The 16,884-nt window shown below is 44.0% G+C and overlaps 1 protein-coding gene across 2 annotated transcripts in view; it reads left to right on the forward strand.

Annotated features, from left to right (window-relative positions):
• The window catches only part of TAOK1 (TAO kinase 1), a 62,395-nt gene that overhangs the window by 17,844 nt on the left and 27,667 nt on the right, over window positions 1-16,884 (forward strand). The window contains exons 1-3 of one of the 2 annotated variants that reach the window (XM_032200757.1): window positions 8,968-9,313; window positions 10,391-10,617; window positions 14,354-14,425. In XM_032200757.1, coding sequence (XP_032056648.1) covers window positions 10,486-10,617; window positions 14,354-14,425 — 204 coding nt within the window. In that variant the 5' untranslated portion in view covers window positions 8,968-9,313; window positions 10,391-10,485. Of the gene's footprint in view, window positions 1-8,967; window positions 9,314-10,390; window positions 10,618-14,353; window positions 14,426-16,884 lie in introns of those variants that run through there. The other variant, XM_032200756.1, reaches the window with a different exon arrangement.

The raw sequence follows: 16,884 nt of genomic DNA on the forward strand, positions 1-16,884 counted from the left end.
GTGTTATATCTGCATATGTGTGCTCCTTATACGTGTATCCTGCTGAACTCCTAATGCCCTGTGGCTGTGCTCTGTTAGATTGCTCCCTCCTTCATGACGAACAGAACAGCCTCCCACTGGTAATCTGTTTTTAAAAAAGCTTTGCAGCATTTACTAAGTAATGAAGATCCATCGTGTCCGTGCGTGTTACTGGAACCTAGCGAGATAATTTCTCATTATTTGCGTGCGGCCTTTCGATAAACCTCTCCTCTGGATGTGATGCTAGTGGTATATTTTATAACCTCCCGTGTTAAACAAAATTGACCTTTTTCATAACAAAGTGTGTTGATGAAATGTTTGTGTCTCGTCCTGCCTTCTGTCTCTGGCAGTGAGGAACGATTAGGTGCTCCAGCAGAGCCAGGAGCATTCAGAAATACCTCACCTGACCTGTCTGGGGATGCTCTTACGCGTGTAAACATCTAGATTAAAAAGCAGTGTTTGTATCTCTTGGACTCAGTACCTCTGCAGTATTTTCTGCAGGTTAATTTTGGTCTTTATAGCTTGGTTGGTTGAATTCCTTCACCGTTATAAATACGCTGCTCTTACGTTTTATGGACTGTCCCCTTGCTCTTGAAGTGTGAGCATTTACATGACTTTCTTATGTGTCATTTTTAACTCTTACACCTTTTCTCATGGAGTTACGTTTGTCTTCTTGGACATTTATGATTTCGTACTTCTGAAGCCTTATTGTACTGTACTTTGATTTTATTGCTAGTAGATTTGAGTGGGGAATAATAGCCAGGAGCAGACCAAGGCAGAGATTTCCTTAATGATTTTTATCAGAAATTCTAGATTATTTTTGTAGTTGATTTTTCTTCTTTTTTTTTTTTCTCTTTTTTTTTTTTTTTTTTTATTTGACATTGTCTTCACGTAATTGTGCAATTATTTTCATTGAGCTGTCTGCCCAAGGCTCATTTCTTGTGAGTTATGTTTAGTTTGGGAGTAGGGGTGTGCTTGATCACTCATTACTTTGGGAGCTTTCATCTCTTGTTTTGTTGCTCGTTCACGTTATTTTTTTATGGTTCTTGTATCATTTTTGGTGCTGTCAACTGCCCTAAATAAAACTCACGTTCTTTTCCTCTCTGATTTGAGACCTTAACTGCAAATATTTTGCAGGTTCTGCACAGTACCTGTGGTTGCTCAGGGGCTGCAAGGCCCTTTTCCCTTGGAGCGTTTCATCATCTATCTGATCTCTTGCTTTTTTCAGAGCTTCCTATCAGTATTTCAGCTCTCAGTCCAGAGGCGGTTTGGTTTCTAGCTACGACAAACCAATGCTCAGAATAATTTTGTGTACCAGGCTTCGCTCAGTACTTCTTGAAGATCCTTCCCTGTTCTGTTATGTGAATGACAAATAGTTGTTAGTTCTTGGGGTCACCCCAAGATCAGGATGTTATTTCCCCCAAATATTCAGTCAATTCTGTTCGGTTTGGTGTGTGCTGCCCTGGAGCAGGAGCTGTTGCAAGGAGCTGACGTTGTTCTGGAGTTATTGAAGTAACTCCTGGGACAGTTGCTCATCTTCGTAGCTCAGTGATGTTTAATTTCCAGATTTATTGAGTGACCAGCTTGCTTGATGTATGATCTGTGATACCTGCTCTTCTCACAGAGCCAAGTCATCACGATTTTGTGAGTAATTCGGCTTCCTCACTGTCCCCTCGCCCTCCAGCCCGGCAGCAGAGTGGATGGGCGACTGCCCAAGGCCCCTGGCTGATGTGGGTTTGGTTCTGTTGCTGGATTGCTTTTATTTTATTTTATTTATTTATTTTTTACAAGACAGTTCCCACAGAATCTTCCAGTTCTCTCTTGGATTTCTCTGTTCAATTTAATTTCAATCCCAGATCCTTGCTGCTGGCTTCAGTGTCCCCAGGTTTCTGCTTGCTCAGGGAAGATTTGGAGCTGTGTCCCACTGAATTCAATCGTGTGCATGGCATGGTTTAAATGTTTTCCTGTTCTTACTGGTCAGAAAGACTTCAAATTGCTTCCTTTCAGGCCTCCTTTCTGAAACTGGGTATGATACTGAAACTTTTTAATTACTTCTTTTCTCAAGGGTAATTGCCTATATTGTGGGCTTTAGTGGCTTATTTCTGAGTCTGAGTCCAAAACAGCTAATTTGCTTGTTTACTGTATTCCTTGTTCTGGGGCAGAATTGGTTTAGGGGTCAAGAAAAGGTTTCTTAAAGCTCCAGTCCCATTAGGACATCTGGCTCTAGTTTCTTTTATGGGCAGCTGGAGTTTCCCAGTATTTTTCCCTCTGGACCTGATGGACTCCCATCAGCTGGCTGCTCACCAACCTTCTCCTGGCCGGCGAGCAGCATCTCCTGTGCTACAGCCGTCAAACCTCACACTCCTCAATCACTGTAGTGCCAGCTGAGAGAGGTGGGCACGAGCTGTCTGCAGGTGATTCAGTGCAGAACACGTTTTGGTGCGATGCTTCACCACGTAAAGGTAAGTAGCTGGCAGAACTTAATGAACTGCTAAAGAAGGCGGCAGAAGATTTCATTTTTTTCCAGTTGTCTTCCTCATAGCTTTGCTAGCCTAAGGAATTGCTAAATTTAGAGCTGACCTTCATAATAAATATACCAGGACTATCACAAGCAAAGGGATTCGGGAGATGTTAGTGCTGGCTATGCCAGGGTTTGGTTAGTGCTTCCTGGAGTACCTGACATTGGTCCTTGGGAAGCAAACGCTGGCCATTTTTCAGCTTTTGTGTAGGCCTAACTTGATCCAATTGAATGTTTTTGCTTTAATAAGGAGGAAAAAATACAAGATGCTTTTTGGTATTAGTGTTTCTTTCAACGGCATCACTAAGGTGTTTTCTTTGTGTTGTTTAAGCCGCAAGATCAGTGACAGATTTTGTGTTTCTTGGGTGAGTGACGCTGCAGAAATTGCCAGTTAACAAAAGCAATATTTCCAAGATTGCTGATAGTGTTAGGTGTACTCGTGTTTGTTTATAACTGGCATGTGTAACTGTTGTGAAAATAGATTCAGTTTCTTCAGAGTATCTGTCTTTAGCACGGGAACAGGCTTACCTAGATAATTATCTTTTCTGACTATTTTAAGTAATAGAAATACAGAACACAAAACAAAATGGAAAGCACAGGGTAATTGTTGCTTTGGTAATCGCTGCTGGCTTACTGCTGGTGCAGATCATCCTAATAAACACACCCAACCCAGAAGACAATCCTGGGCTATGGGAAACTTAACTTTCTGACTTTTGCTCGTGACATTCCTGGAAAGTAAACATCCAAGCAGAACAGCTCAACTGGATCAGAAAGTGTGCTGGGGTAAGTAATTCAGGGAGTTATGATGGACGTTTTAGTGTCAGAATCTTGAGAGGAAATCAAAGTAAGCCGCACAGTGTACAAGTGCATGTATAAGGCAAATGCAAGCAGTACTCCAAGATAAAAGTATCTTCCTGAGGCTATTCTGTGAAGAAGTATAATACAAGAAAAAAATACAGGTAGCGAAGCAGAGAAAGAAAGGAGAAAAAAAAAATCTGCAAAGAGGTTTTTCCAGGAGAGAACCATTCCTCAAAAATCTTTTTTAAAGTAGAAAAAGGAATCTTACAGGAGTGATAGGCTTGCTTTGTCAGAAGAAGAAGAATTTATCATGTTGGGGAAGAAAAGGCTGTTTGAACGTGGCTGCTCACACAGACAAAAAGCTGCCAGAATTCACCACAATACCCAGCTACAAATTCTTCTTACCTTTATAATCTTTTCCTTCTACAAATACATACGGACGGGAATGCAGAAGGTATAAAGGGGCCAGCGTTTTATGACCGTTCTTTGCTGTAAACTTCTGCTGCAAAGGAGGACCTCGGATCACTCGCAGTGAGCAGCACTCGTGGTACCCAGGTGCGTGTGGGGTTGTAGAGCTTTGTGGAGGCTGTGAGATCTCACCTGCTTCGGCCCTTGGCAGACACACTCTTGTCTTTTCTCTTCTACAATATGTATTTTCAAGTACAAGCTCGAGACTGAGGTGCCAATGCAGAGAACAGTGTTGCAGTGGGGCTTTCCGTGGTCCACAGTTACTGCCTGCATTCCCGTTTCCTCAGCCCATTCCCACGTGTCTTTGTTTTGCCTGTGGTTGGCATAATTTTCAGGGTGGTTCCTTCTTTAATCAATTTAGTGACAACATTTTGGATGTTTTTTTTCCCCTGAATGTTGAACACCTTCCTGACAGTCTCTGATACAGCGCCGTCCGTCTGCGCCTCCATTTTCCTTAATGGCAGGTGGTCCCGGTGGAGAACAAGCAATCCAAAACCAATGATTTTAGGATCATGGATCAGAAGGGCAAGTTCATGACATTGTCAGCATTTTTTCATCTCAGCAGCAGCTCGCTACTAAACAGCAGAAGGCAGTCAGCAGGATCCCAGGGAAGATGTTCCTCAGTGCCTCTTGCCCCTCTTCCAGGGCACGGGAGGAGCAAAATGCCACTTGCTGCATCTCCAGGTTTTTCTTGTTTCATTTTGGGGATTTTTTTTTTTTTCCTTAATTACCACTCTAGGAAGACTTCCAAATTGCAGAACTAGAAGGAGAAGCATGTTGTTAGCTTGATGGGAAAGGCTTACCCAAGTACGCAAGCACTCTGCGGTGTGTGGTTTCACATGAATCGAGTGCTAAAATCAGTCATTTTGTGAGGCTTGAAGATGCTGATAGGCTTTCCGCTGTGAGAGTCACCTAGAATGCACCTGTTTTGATACCATCTGCCACGGCGTAATCGAGCACGGACAGGAGGAAACTGATTTTTAGCTGCTCAAGGAAATGGTCTTTTTCTGCAGTGAGCAGAGAATAACTTGTTTTCCACATTGAGCCACTGGAGATGTTCTCCACTTTTATCAGAACAGGAAAAAAAGAGTAGACTGGGTGGGCCAGAGCCAGTGTTGAGAGATGTTTTAAGGAACATCCACAGCACTTGGTGACTTGGCAGGACTTCTTATTTTTCTTTTTTTTTAAATCAGGTAACAGGTATATTGTTTGGGCAAGCTTGCTGGAAGGAGGAATTGCGTCCCATGTCTTGGAGGGGTAGGTGCCAAAGCAGCACAAACCATTTCTATCTCTTGCCTCAGACACTGCATACGCTGTTCATCGTGCTGCCTTCTCTTTGCATGCACCGTGGCCTCATTTTGCAGTGCTGTAGATGTTTTGCTGTCAGCCTCCTGGGCTCGGCAGTGGAGTCTTACTGAAGTGATGCCTGTGCTACGTAGTTGTGAACCGGGAGAGCCTCTTTGGCAGCTCACCTGGGAGTCAGAGAAGAAACTTCCTCTACCTGCTGGGCAACTCCTTTCTTCAAAGTCCAGCTGAGGTTTGCCCTGCGCGGTGTGTGAGCAGACAGCTCCCACGTGCTGTGTATCTGGTTGGGATGCTGTGTGGTTCATATTTAGGAAATTGCCTGAAAATGCATAAATAGCGACTGCTGCACGTTTTGTGTACAGTCAGCAACTTGCTTTCTATAATGTAGCTTTTTTTTTTTTTTTTAACCTTATTTGTTTCTATTCAGACTGTATTTAAAAATGTTTTGTCTGCTCCTTTAAAAAATATAAAATCCTGGGACTGTAAGTCAAGGCTTCAGTGCTGTACTGAAAGCGAACAGAAATTTCCGAGTCGGTATTTTAAGCATTCGTACCATCTAACTCTTGCTTTAGGATAAATTGTAAGTAAAAGAAAAAAAAAAAAAATCAAAGTCAGTTCTTTCAATAGTTCCAGTTTACCATATTTATGAAAGTGGTGGAAATTTTTAGTGTCAGCTGGAAGCCATTCAGGAAAATTTTAATAGTGTGTTGAGTGGATAATTTAATCTCGGCTTCATACACTCCCTGGATCTGACCCATATGCAAGTGAGAGAAAATCCTTTTTCCCTCTTGACGGTGGCATGATGCACTCGTTGCCCATCTATTTGATGCTTTTGCATTAGGTCCTAGCAGAGGAAATGACTCCAAAATTTAGCAAGTGTTTGCGCTGCATGCGATGGAGATGCTTAAAGGAATAAAAACTAAATACCAGTTTCCAAATGGTGGTGGTGGGCTGTGTGTTTGTGCCCCCAGTTCCGTAGCTTTGATTAAGGAGGATATCAGAGGACTGGTGTGTTTGTGCTGGATATTTTATTCTCCTTATTGTCTGCTGACAGTGCAGCCCTAAAAATCACGGGTAGTGGCCTCCTGAACAGGTCTTTAAGCCAGATGCACACATTATCAGGGAGACATACCTAGTGTACCTACACTTGATATTAAAGATAAGTTTTTATTAGTTTTGCTGTCCTAAGTGTATCGCGTGGCAGATGACTATAACGTGAAGCAAGATTTACATCTCAAACAGCAAATAATTGCTTGTTTGTAAGTCAGTGATGGAGGAAAGCGTTCCTCTTTCCTCGTTAGCCATCGCCGGAGCCCTTGCGGTGTGCCCCTGGTACCCAGTGAGATGGAGAGAGGCAGGGTGGTGGGCTGCCTTACCGTGCAGAAATCTGCTCACTGCTTCCATTTCAAGCTCCCGAGGTGTTTCTTTAACCCCAGTTATAATATTCCTACGTAGAGAAGCCGAAGGATGTTGAATATGTTGGTTCTTTGAAACTTCATTTGTATGGACAGCGTGCGCTGCTTTTTAATGCTAATATCCTACAAGCCACCCCGTGCATTAGCTGTCACGTTTGGGTCTCCACGAACTTTTGAACCATCTGAAGGAACTGGAAGTGCTTTGAGGCACTGGTGCTTCGTGTAGCCAGGTGCCTGTGGTCATCATCATGGCTGGGTTTGGATGGGAGACTGAGGAGTTGCAGGGCAGGTAGGTGGAAGTCTCGGTGAGTAGGTTTGTCTCTCGTTGGCAGCACAGACCCGGTGCCTTGGTGTATTAATGGGAACAGCTCCTTGGGGTGCTGTAGGTTGGGTGTTTGGGTGCAGCATGGACAGGAGTAGCCTGACCAGCCTCGCTAAATGTGCACCCAGCATTATTTCTCCTAATTTCTCTAGAGTTTCTGTAGTGCAACGCTTCAAGAGGCACATAAATACAGCAGAGCAGTGCTCGTGCTCTGCAGGATCCCGGGGGGACTTAGTCACAGGGCTGGGTCCGGCTCGAGCAGGGGATGGCCTGGCAGACGGGAGGCAGAGGTCCCAAGGAACAGGTCTTACCCCTTCTGCACCTTCCAGCTTCCTTGGGGCCGCGGGTCAAGGCGTGCGTGTGCTTTTAGCCTGGCCACGATTACAGGGAACGCGACGCCTTATTCACGGCCTGCTGTGGATGCGTGCACGCAGCTTCTGCTAATTGGCAGTTGTTCAGATGAAAGTAAGTTGATAAAAGTGTTTTGGCCTGTAATCAGTGCCATTAGTACTAGTAATGGTAGCCAGCCAGTCAATCTAGTTCGGCCCAATACGTGAAAATAGAGCTGGTCTGGACTTGTGCTTTGCTCCAGCCCTGGTTTGTTTTGAGTCCTTTTTGCCTCCTCCAGCATCTGGGTGGTTACGAGTGGAACCAGTCGCAGTAGGGATCGTGGTGTTGTACGCCGTGAGATGTTTTTTCTGTCCCTTCATTTGGGTACGTGTACCAACGGGGCAGAGCAGGGGGCTTCACCTCACTGCAGCACACACACCAAATGCCCCCCGGGCGGCAGGGAGCGGTGCAGGCACCCAGGGGACACATCTGTCGGCCTCCAGACCTCCACCACCACCATGAGGTGACTGGTCCTGTCCACTGGGAGCAACTGGGTGTAATGGGAGGGCTGTGCCGACCCTGGAGCTGCAGGAAAGAGAGAGCCCGGGTGGAAGAATGTGAAATATGTAACTGCGACTTGACTGTCATTTAGAAACCAGCTGCTTGGCGGTCTATAATTTAATTTTCGGTGCAGTTTAGCTGCAGTTTCATTTTTATTTTTTTTTCTTAAGGTTCATCTGTATTTTCCTTGACCTAACATCCATTCCCCAAAGCGTTCAGGTCTTGTTTCTGCACGAGGGGGCTGAGTGTGTCGGCTGCTGGACCGGCCGAGCTGTGGCAAGCCGGGCATGTTGTCTGGGCAAAAAGATATCTGGGGAGCTTTGGTGTTCTCACATCCTTAAAAACAGGAGCACTGCAGGCAGCTTTCTGAAGGATGGACTTTACACCGATGCATTTTATTGATCCGTGTGAGCAGGAAGGATGACAAGCAGAGTGCCACAAATCCTCCTGCACCTACTCTCTTCAAGTTCTTAATACCCGGTGGTTTTTACCCTCGCACATCTCCAAGCAGCAGTTACTTCCAAGAACAGGGATAAGGACATCTGCCTTGATGCTCGCAGGACTTGGAGCTCGCCCCAGTGGGCCCAGCCTGGCCCCTGGGTGCCGGCTGGGAGGAAGGCTGAGCGGAGGCTGCGAGGGGTCCTGGCCGTGTGTGTGCAGGGCTTTCTCCTCCGCTGGCTCGTGTGCCTGCTGGCCATATTAGCAGGTTTATCCAAGCCTAGCCCCTCTGACTAACAGATGTAGGGAAAAGGGCATTCTGGGATCGCAGCAGTTGCTTTTGAACAACAATGTCCTTTTTGTAAGAATCCGATGCTTCTTAAAAGATGGAACATGACATCATTACCGTCGATCCAAGAAGCATTCCTTCAATAACACTGAGTGTGCTCTGGTTATCAGCTCCCTTCCCCCAGCCCCTTTCTCTCCCTCCTCTGACTGATGCTTTTTGTCTATTGTTTCGGCCGGGGCTGTAAATGCGAAACAGTTGTCTTTCAGTGTTATGTGCTTGTTAGGGCTGGAATCAAGTGGAATATTGTTGGCTCCTTTGAAAGAAAGGCCGAAAAACAACAACAAAACCCAACTTGCCTTGCAGTCTCCAGAAACGTAGCGTGCTGCAGGTAGGGGCTGAGTCGTGGCTATCGATTTCCCTTCCCACACCGCCTGAGTTACTGCCTCCTGCAAGGAAAGGTGGGGAGGTGGCAGCCCTGTTCCCGTGCACCCAGCCCCGCTCCGTCGGCTGTGTCCTGTGCTAACGGGCTGAAGGCTCCCACGACGATGCTGGCATCGATACAAAATGCGCCTGTGCACGCTCGTGAGAGGGGTACGGCAGAGCTGTGAACAGCTGCCTGGCTTCTGCATGGATTTTGTACTTGCTCCACCGCTGGGATTTCAATCCCGTTTTTTCCCTCGGCCCCCGAGAGTGGGCTAGCGTGGAAACACATCCAGGGTTGCGTTATAAATCTTCTTGAATCCGCTTGGAGGAGAGCTATGAAAATGCTGGATTTCGCTTCCCTGCTCTGCCTTCTCTCTCCCACGCATGTCTTCAGGAGAAAAGCTGGAGAACCTTGCAGTTGCAGCTAGGTACGTCTTGGCTGTCTCTCGCACGATCGTGCGCTCCTTGTAGCCGTGCTGGCAGTTGTTTGAACTAACAAGGAGCAGGCAGTCTTTGGCGCTTCCACGTGCTGCATCTGTCTAGAGGAGAGTACCACCGAGCACAAACACGCAGGGGTATGGCTTTTTCCATGTCAGAATCGCTCCGCAGGGAGGGGAAAACAAATGATTCATTGATGGTCTGGAGGCTTGGAGAAAGGTGGAGCTCTTACTGTCCTGGGAAGGAGGAGAAATGGGCAGCAATAGAGAGATTGATTCAACTGAGTGCCTTTTTTTTTGTCATAAAGATGTAAAACTTTAAGGCTAGGTTTGAGATGTAAAATATGAATTAAAAGAAGTACAAGTCTCGACCAGATAAGGGTTGTGTGAAGGAAGGGAGCTGCGTGAGCAGCTGCTTGCCAGTGACACGGGGTTGGGTTTATTGGTGATAATTTGCGGGAAACCGAGAGGACATCCCGATCCTCGGGCTCTTCCCCTAGGATGAAAAAGCAGGCGTTTCACTCGCGATGGCTGCGTGGCTTTCACCTGTAGCTAAGAGACGGGAAGATTTGAGCACAACCTCGTGATGTGTTATGAAATGGACGGGCTCCAAGGCGCGTTTTCAGTAAATGACAGCAAAATGTAAACAGGAGAGGTTCCGTGCGTCCCTAACGGGGTCTGAACATGCAGTTGTGGTCCACTTCAGGAAGTCCACCAGTAATTTAATGGCATGTGTAACTCTTCAGGGAGGGGATATTGGAGTAAAACGGGCTCGCTAGTGACAAACTGGTTATCACTGCGATTCTGCTGACCCCTGTGCAGGGGGCTGAGCAGATGCTGGGGCAGGAATGCGCCTCGTTTTGTGCTTTGATTTCAAATTGTGTTCTGTAGAAATAAATGCCTGACCGGTGCCTCAGTGGGACTTTGACATCCCGGCAGATAGGTTGCACTGCTTCGTGTAAGGGGGTTGCTTGCTCTGGAAGAAGTGGAGGCTGCTCCTCTGCTGCTTTGTTTCCGTGTCTTTGAGCAGAGGATAACCAGTGAAGGCTTGCAATCGTTTTCTTGCAGTGATCCATGCTGAAGAGGCTCCATTCATACAGATGAGCCAAGGGTTGAGGCAGCACTTTAAACCCAGATAGTCGGTCGGCTAACTGCCCAGCAGGATGCCATCAACCAGCCGAGCGGGCAGCCTGAAGGACCCCGAAATTGCAGAGCTCTTCTTCAAAGAAGATCCAGAAAAGCTCTTCACAGATCTCCGAGAGATTGGCCATGGAAGCTTCGGAGCAGTTTATTTTGTAAGTAGCCTCGTGGCTCGTGAATTGCAGCTGTGTTTCCTTTTGTCTTCAAACTGTGGACAGAGAATTTTTTTGAAATTATTGAGGAAAAGAAACTGTGAATCTTTGTATGGTGCTTGGGGAAGAAGGATTTTCTTTTATGTCTGCACAGTCTGCCTGTTCACAGGCTGACAGCATCTTTAAGGTGTTTGCATTCAAATGGAAAGAAAAAACGGGAGACGTGGCCCTTGTCCAGTGCTTTTAGGTTATGTGGCAAGTAGGGATTTTTCTGCAAATCAAAAAACGTACTTTGGCTCCATCGTTTCTGATCGGCAATGCACTTCTTTTGATTTTATTGTCTCCTTGTCATCTCCTGTTCCTTGAGAGAAATAGAGTTCTCTCCCTTCGTGCATACCCCACAGGCTCCCTTAAAGACATTCTTTGTATTTGACACCTGAATGTTGGTGCTTTTGTTATCCTTGGGCCTGTCACATCCTCCTTCCCTACTGCAGGCAAGAATCCCAGTATTTATCTGTACAAAATTTACTCGATGTGAGCGTCTGGCCAGTAGTTTCTCCCAGGCTGCTTGTAGAGCTCGACTGGAGGTGGGATATTGCATGGGAACCTCATGTGCAGGTTGCCGTATGTTAACCCAAGTGCACACTGCGAGACCTTCATTAAAAAACCATTTTCCTCAGAAAACCTTTTCACGTTTATAATTACAGGAGGTGTGGCCAAACCTGCCAATGTTCCTTCAGAAAGCCATTTGTGTCAGTATTTTATGAGGTGCCTATTCATTGGTAATAATTGCAGCAGACCATGTTGGGAACCTTCCAGCACAAATTTAATGCAGCACAGATGAACTAATTAGGAAAAGCTTCTTAATTTTGTTCCCTGCTTAAAACTAGGAGCTGCCAGTGTCTGGGAACAGATCTGGAGGAGGAAATGTTTTTGAAGGGAGCAGTACTCACCTGCGGCCTTTACTTTACTCATTTGCTTAAAGCGTGGCTATGAAAGGAAGGAACACAAAATCTGTCTTCCTGCTAAGTGGAAATATTATTGAAGTTTTTCAGAAATACTGTAACTTACAAGGGAATGCATGCACCACACGAGTATGCAAAGCCAGCATTCAGCCGTAGATAACCTGCAAACTGTGCTAATGTCTGTTTGGGGGACTCTATTTTTGCTAAATAAGGGAGTGTTTCCAGCAGAGAAGATAAACTGTTGTTATTTGTGTGCTACAAAGTTTTAACCTATACCAATATTGAATTATGATATCTTTTTGTTGCCAGTAATACTAAGAGCTGGAATCTGAAACTGTTCCACATGATGCTTGGTATCTCAAGCAGAAACCCAAAAGGTGGGATGGGCGGCCTGGGAGAAAAATTAAGTTTAGGTGAAATAAGCGTAAAGAAATGAGGTAGAGGGCACATGTTTCGGGTCCTTTATTATTCTGTATAGCTGGAAAAAAATAAAAAAATCAAGTTTCTTTAACAGGATTTTGATTCTGCTAATGTAAACTATTAAATTTTATCTAATCAGTGTAATATTGGATTAGAGTAAATAACTGCTTAAAAACATATTACCAAAGTTGATGACATACTCCACCTTTTGTTTGCTCGTGCCTGGCTTGTGTCACTGCTCAGGGGCACCAGATTTTAAACCTTTGTATGGAGTTTTCAGAGGATATATGCCCCTAAATGTCTGCCATAAAGCACGCCTGGTTTGGTTGGATGAAGTCAGCTGGCCTTCTAACAACTTCATGGCTTTTGTCTAGGAACTCTCTTTTTTCCAGTTTTTCAAGATCACAAGGAAACTTAAAAAAAAAAAAAACAAGCAAAACTGTGATTTTAACATTCACTGGGATGTCAGCTGTGGGGTTGTCTCTCTTCAGTCCCCCTACAGCAAAGAAGGGCTCCAGGTGTTATGCAAATGCAGCCAGTGGTGGCTTGCTTGGGTTTTCTAATATTTAGCACCCAGCCACCAGTCTGCTTTCATTGCATACAGCCTGGGCCCAAAATGTTGATGATAAATAGATGTGGGAGTAATGAACAAGTAGAACAATCCAGATCCTGTCTTTCCTTTTACTGGTGATCCCCAAAAGGGGGTGATATGTTTATCTTACGTGATAATTGGCTAAGTTAACACATCAGAGAAACTGTTCTTTTTTTCTTCTTTGTTTTTGTCACATTAAACATCCTGCAATAGTGCAACAGCAACAAAAGTTTATTTTATAATTAACACGACTTTTGCTGGTTCACCTCATGGGTTTAGTTTCTTAGAAACTGCAAGTCTGGCACCTCTGAATCATTTTGGTATTGTCCTCACCCTACTCCATGTTCTGCAATGTAATAATAGCTTTCATTTGACACAGGAAACCTACTACACGGGAACACTGCAGATGGAGCAGAAGAATAACCCACTCTCTTTTGTTAGCGCTGTGCTCCTTCTGCTCCACTGTAGTATTTTGCTTGCCTGCTTTATTGCAGCTCTTCACTGGCTCAAATGTCTCAGAGATGGCCTATAATTAGCAAAGGTCTAGGAGTTAAAAATTTATTCTTCTTTGCTTAAAAAAAAAACAAACAAACATAAAACCAGACCCCCCCTCAAACCTTAAAATATTGCAATATCAGCAGGGCTGGAGGGAGTGTCCTCTCCGACAGAAAGAAAACTAAAAATAGTGTTGGTTCCAGCATCTCATAGCTGGCTGAAATCAAGACTGACAGGGAATTCTGGGAGCCTTTTTTTTCAATGAATGACAGAATTAAAATATCACTGAAAACCCTTTTTACCAAAGGCAGAGTCCTCATACTTCATTAATCCCTGTCCGGATAGGCTGTGCTGGGTAGTACCAATACATTACAAATCAGCGTTTTCATCAGTCATCAGCGAGTTCGGCGATGCACATCACTTTGATTTATATCATTTGGCTTCGTATCCAAGCTGATGATGCTTATCAGAGAGGCTCAGCGCTACCCTCAGTGCTGTGCCACCCAAACCCTTCAGGAGTGCAGGCTGGGGTTGGGGTTGGCACCGACATCCCAGCGGGGTGAAGCGGTGCTGGGCCCTGTCCTGTAAGGGCGCCTGGGCCACCCTTTGGTGCTGAATTAAACAAAACTCATCTTAGCTTGGATTGTTGATGTGTGAAAAACCACGTGCATTTATTCTGCAGTATAAACAACAACGTTATTAGGCTAAGAAAATCAAAGTCTGAGCTGGAGCGTGATGATGGGTCGCGCAGAGTGCTGCCATCTCTGTAGGATCTTTCTTCCCTCAGGACACGGCAGCTTATTTGTGAGCACTGGGAAGAAAGTCACCAGCTAGAGCAGGATCCTGTGGCATCTTCCCTTATGTTCGAGATGGAATAAGGGGGCTGAGCCTCGCTTCTGTTTTGTCTGGAATCAACCTGGGATGTGAGAGAAGCTGATTTAGAGAGGATCCATCCTGCTGGAATTGCAGCTGCTTTTATAAGCTATGATTTTTAGTTTAGGAGTGATGGCATTCAGCTCCTGCAGAGACTTGCTGAACACAGAAAATTGTTGCACCTTGTCTCACAGATTTCTCATAGATGCAGCAGTCACACCCCTTGGAAGACATTTTAGTTTTTACTCCCTATAAAAGTTTTTTTTTTAAAAAAAAAAAAAGGATAAAATTTCTCTTTGCTTCTGCCAGAGTTAACTCCCTGTGTGTGTTTGTTTTACATCCTATGGGAAATGATGATTTGAAGAAACTGATGCCTCATGTTTTCGTGTTTCAGGCACGTGATGTGCGCACCAATGAAGTGGTGGCCATCAAGAAAATGTCATATAGTGGGAAGCAGTCCAATGAGGTATGTAGAATATCCTGCGTATTAAATCTTGACCTCTGCAAATGCTTATTATGTGGGATGATTTTAATTAGCTTCAGCTACAGCAAGAGAGATCTTCCCTGTAACTGTAAAGGTGAATGGGGAGACTGTATAAACAAAACAAATTTGTTTACTGTTCACAGTGTATATCTGTCTAATCTGCTCCTGGGAAACGTCAGTAAGGCTCATTGCTTTCAGACATGAAGTGCACATTTGCAGGGCCACATAGTATGCTTGTTATGTTTGTATTCAATCTTAAAAAAAGGAGTTGTCGTTTTGCCCTTAGACATTCAATTCTGAATTCCTTTTTCCCTTACTGTTACCATTTTGCTTACTGTACAAAAATTTATTAGGAATTACGGCAACGGATGCAGCCGTGAAAGATTTAGAGAGAATTTTGCATTCTACAAAGTAGTAAGGCAGAATGCATCCTTCCCTGAAATGAGTCTTGAGGAGGAGGTAAAACAAAAGCAAAAAGCAACAGTGAATGAATGAGTGTGAAAATCTGAACAGCAGCACAATCAGGGAAGAGCTGTCAGAGCTGGGGATTAAGGTAGCCCTTGCAGAGTGATCTGTAAAAGTAGGCCTCTGAAATTTAAATGTTAAATGTTTTCTTGGCCACCCTGGATGTTTTTTCTTAAGACGCTTAACAGAGATAATTGATTTTATACTTCAAGCGTTTAAGTGCTAATACAGATTCTTGAAAAGCCCAACAAGACGTGAACAGCTGATTTGGTATTTCTGGTAATGACATCTATTAAGTTAGGGTGCCATTTTTTCAGCAGAAGTATTTATTGCAAGCATATTGTTCGAGGCATTTATAGTTGAGTCCTCCCTCCATGCTCTTTATCCCAGTCTTAGAAGCAGTCTAACTGATAAGTTTGACTAACAACTCGTTGCTTTCTGTGCTGCCTTTTGTGTATTGATCATCTGCGCTACAAGGAGCTAAAGCATTGCCTCCTTTCTGTGTGTGTCTGTATGTCTATGTGTAGGAGGTAGAGGTGGCAATGTCTCCAGCACTCCTAAATTCTAGCTTCACAGTTAATTTTGCTATGCATGTTTCTATTTTGTCACTGCAGTGACTTGTTTAACTGTGTACTGATGAAAGAATAATTTGTACTTACTACTTGTCCTACTGTTTTAATTACTGTGAGCTATAAATACTCTATTCACATGAATGAAACAAACTGTGCATGCTTCAGAAATAGCTTTTGTTTGTCTTCAATGCGTATGTTTCTTTATTTTGAAGAAAGTAATAAGACCAGGATTAAAACGCTTTATATTTTACTTCTATATTTATTTGTTTTATTCAGAAGTTTGCGAAAGTTATGATCTAGTCTGTGTAAAGAGAATTCATTAAGGGCATTCTGGTATCGTTTATATTTACTTCGTTTTCTTAATAAGATTTTATAATTGGTGGGATAAATCACTCCTTAAAATAAGCACATTTCGTTTTTAAAATAAGTTTAAAACCTTTGAAATATGTAGCACTGCGCTCCTAATGTGATCTCAGAGCTTTTTTTGCTCAGGAAATCATGAATAAGTCTTGACTAATATATCGCCTCTCTCATCCCAATATAGAAGAAGTTCGAGTGGCGCTTCCTCGCTTTGGCTTTTAGTGCTTAGTACCTCAAAGGCAACCAGGTCATCCTTGTGCTGGAATGAGAGCGTCAGTGAGAAAATTTATATTAGCATAGCTGCACGAATGTCCTTCTCATAAAATTTCTGGTATTGAGAAGCACTTAGTCAGTGAGTTGCTACCATGCTCCCTCATTTCCTTTGTGCCTCTAACCTCAACATTTTTATTGAGGAGGAGGACTGGGGGCTTTTACATGTTTTCCAAAGCATTTGAGTCTCTGGACCCTCTGTCCATCGATGACTGCAAGCCACACACACGAGGTATTGAGATCAACAGGGCCTGAAAGACAACCTTTGACCCTTTTGGTTACTGGGGGAGGTTTCTCTGCTTCTGATTAACTTCAGAACTGATATTCTTTCTCAAAAACATTTTCAGTGTCAACACTGTCGTGTTGACATCTGCATACTTAAATGGTTTTGGCTACTGCATTTGTTTTTGAACATCTTTTCCAGTAGTTCTTGTTTTTACCATTGCACTTTCCAGCTTCTGCTTTTCTTGCCTGAGGATGGGTGGATGTGCTGCAAATGGAAGGACTTGGTGATTTTCTCCAAGGGAGCAATGAAAGTGTCTAAGCACATATTGGAAAATGACATTTTGCCCTCTTCTGTACTTTTAAGTTGTACTGGCAAAGTTCCCCTTATCATACACCTGAATTTTGTTTTATCTGTTTATTCTTTTACTCCTGCAAAACTGTTCCTTTATTGAAAGATAACTCATGTTAAATTGTTCCTTGTAAGGATTAAACTAGTAATGGAGAAGTGTTATCAAGAATGTAGATATTTGGCAGCTGATAAATGGAGCA

The sequence above is a fragment of the Aythya fuligula genome, chromosome 20, assembly GCF_009819795.1.
Source record: "Aythya fuligula isolate bAytFul2 chromosome 20, bAytFul2.pri, whole genome shotgun sequence".
Lineage (NCBI taxonomy): Eukaryota > Metazoa > Chordata > Aves > Anseriformes > Anatidae > Aythya > Aythya fuligula.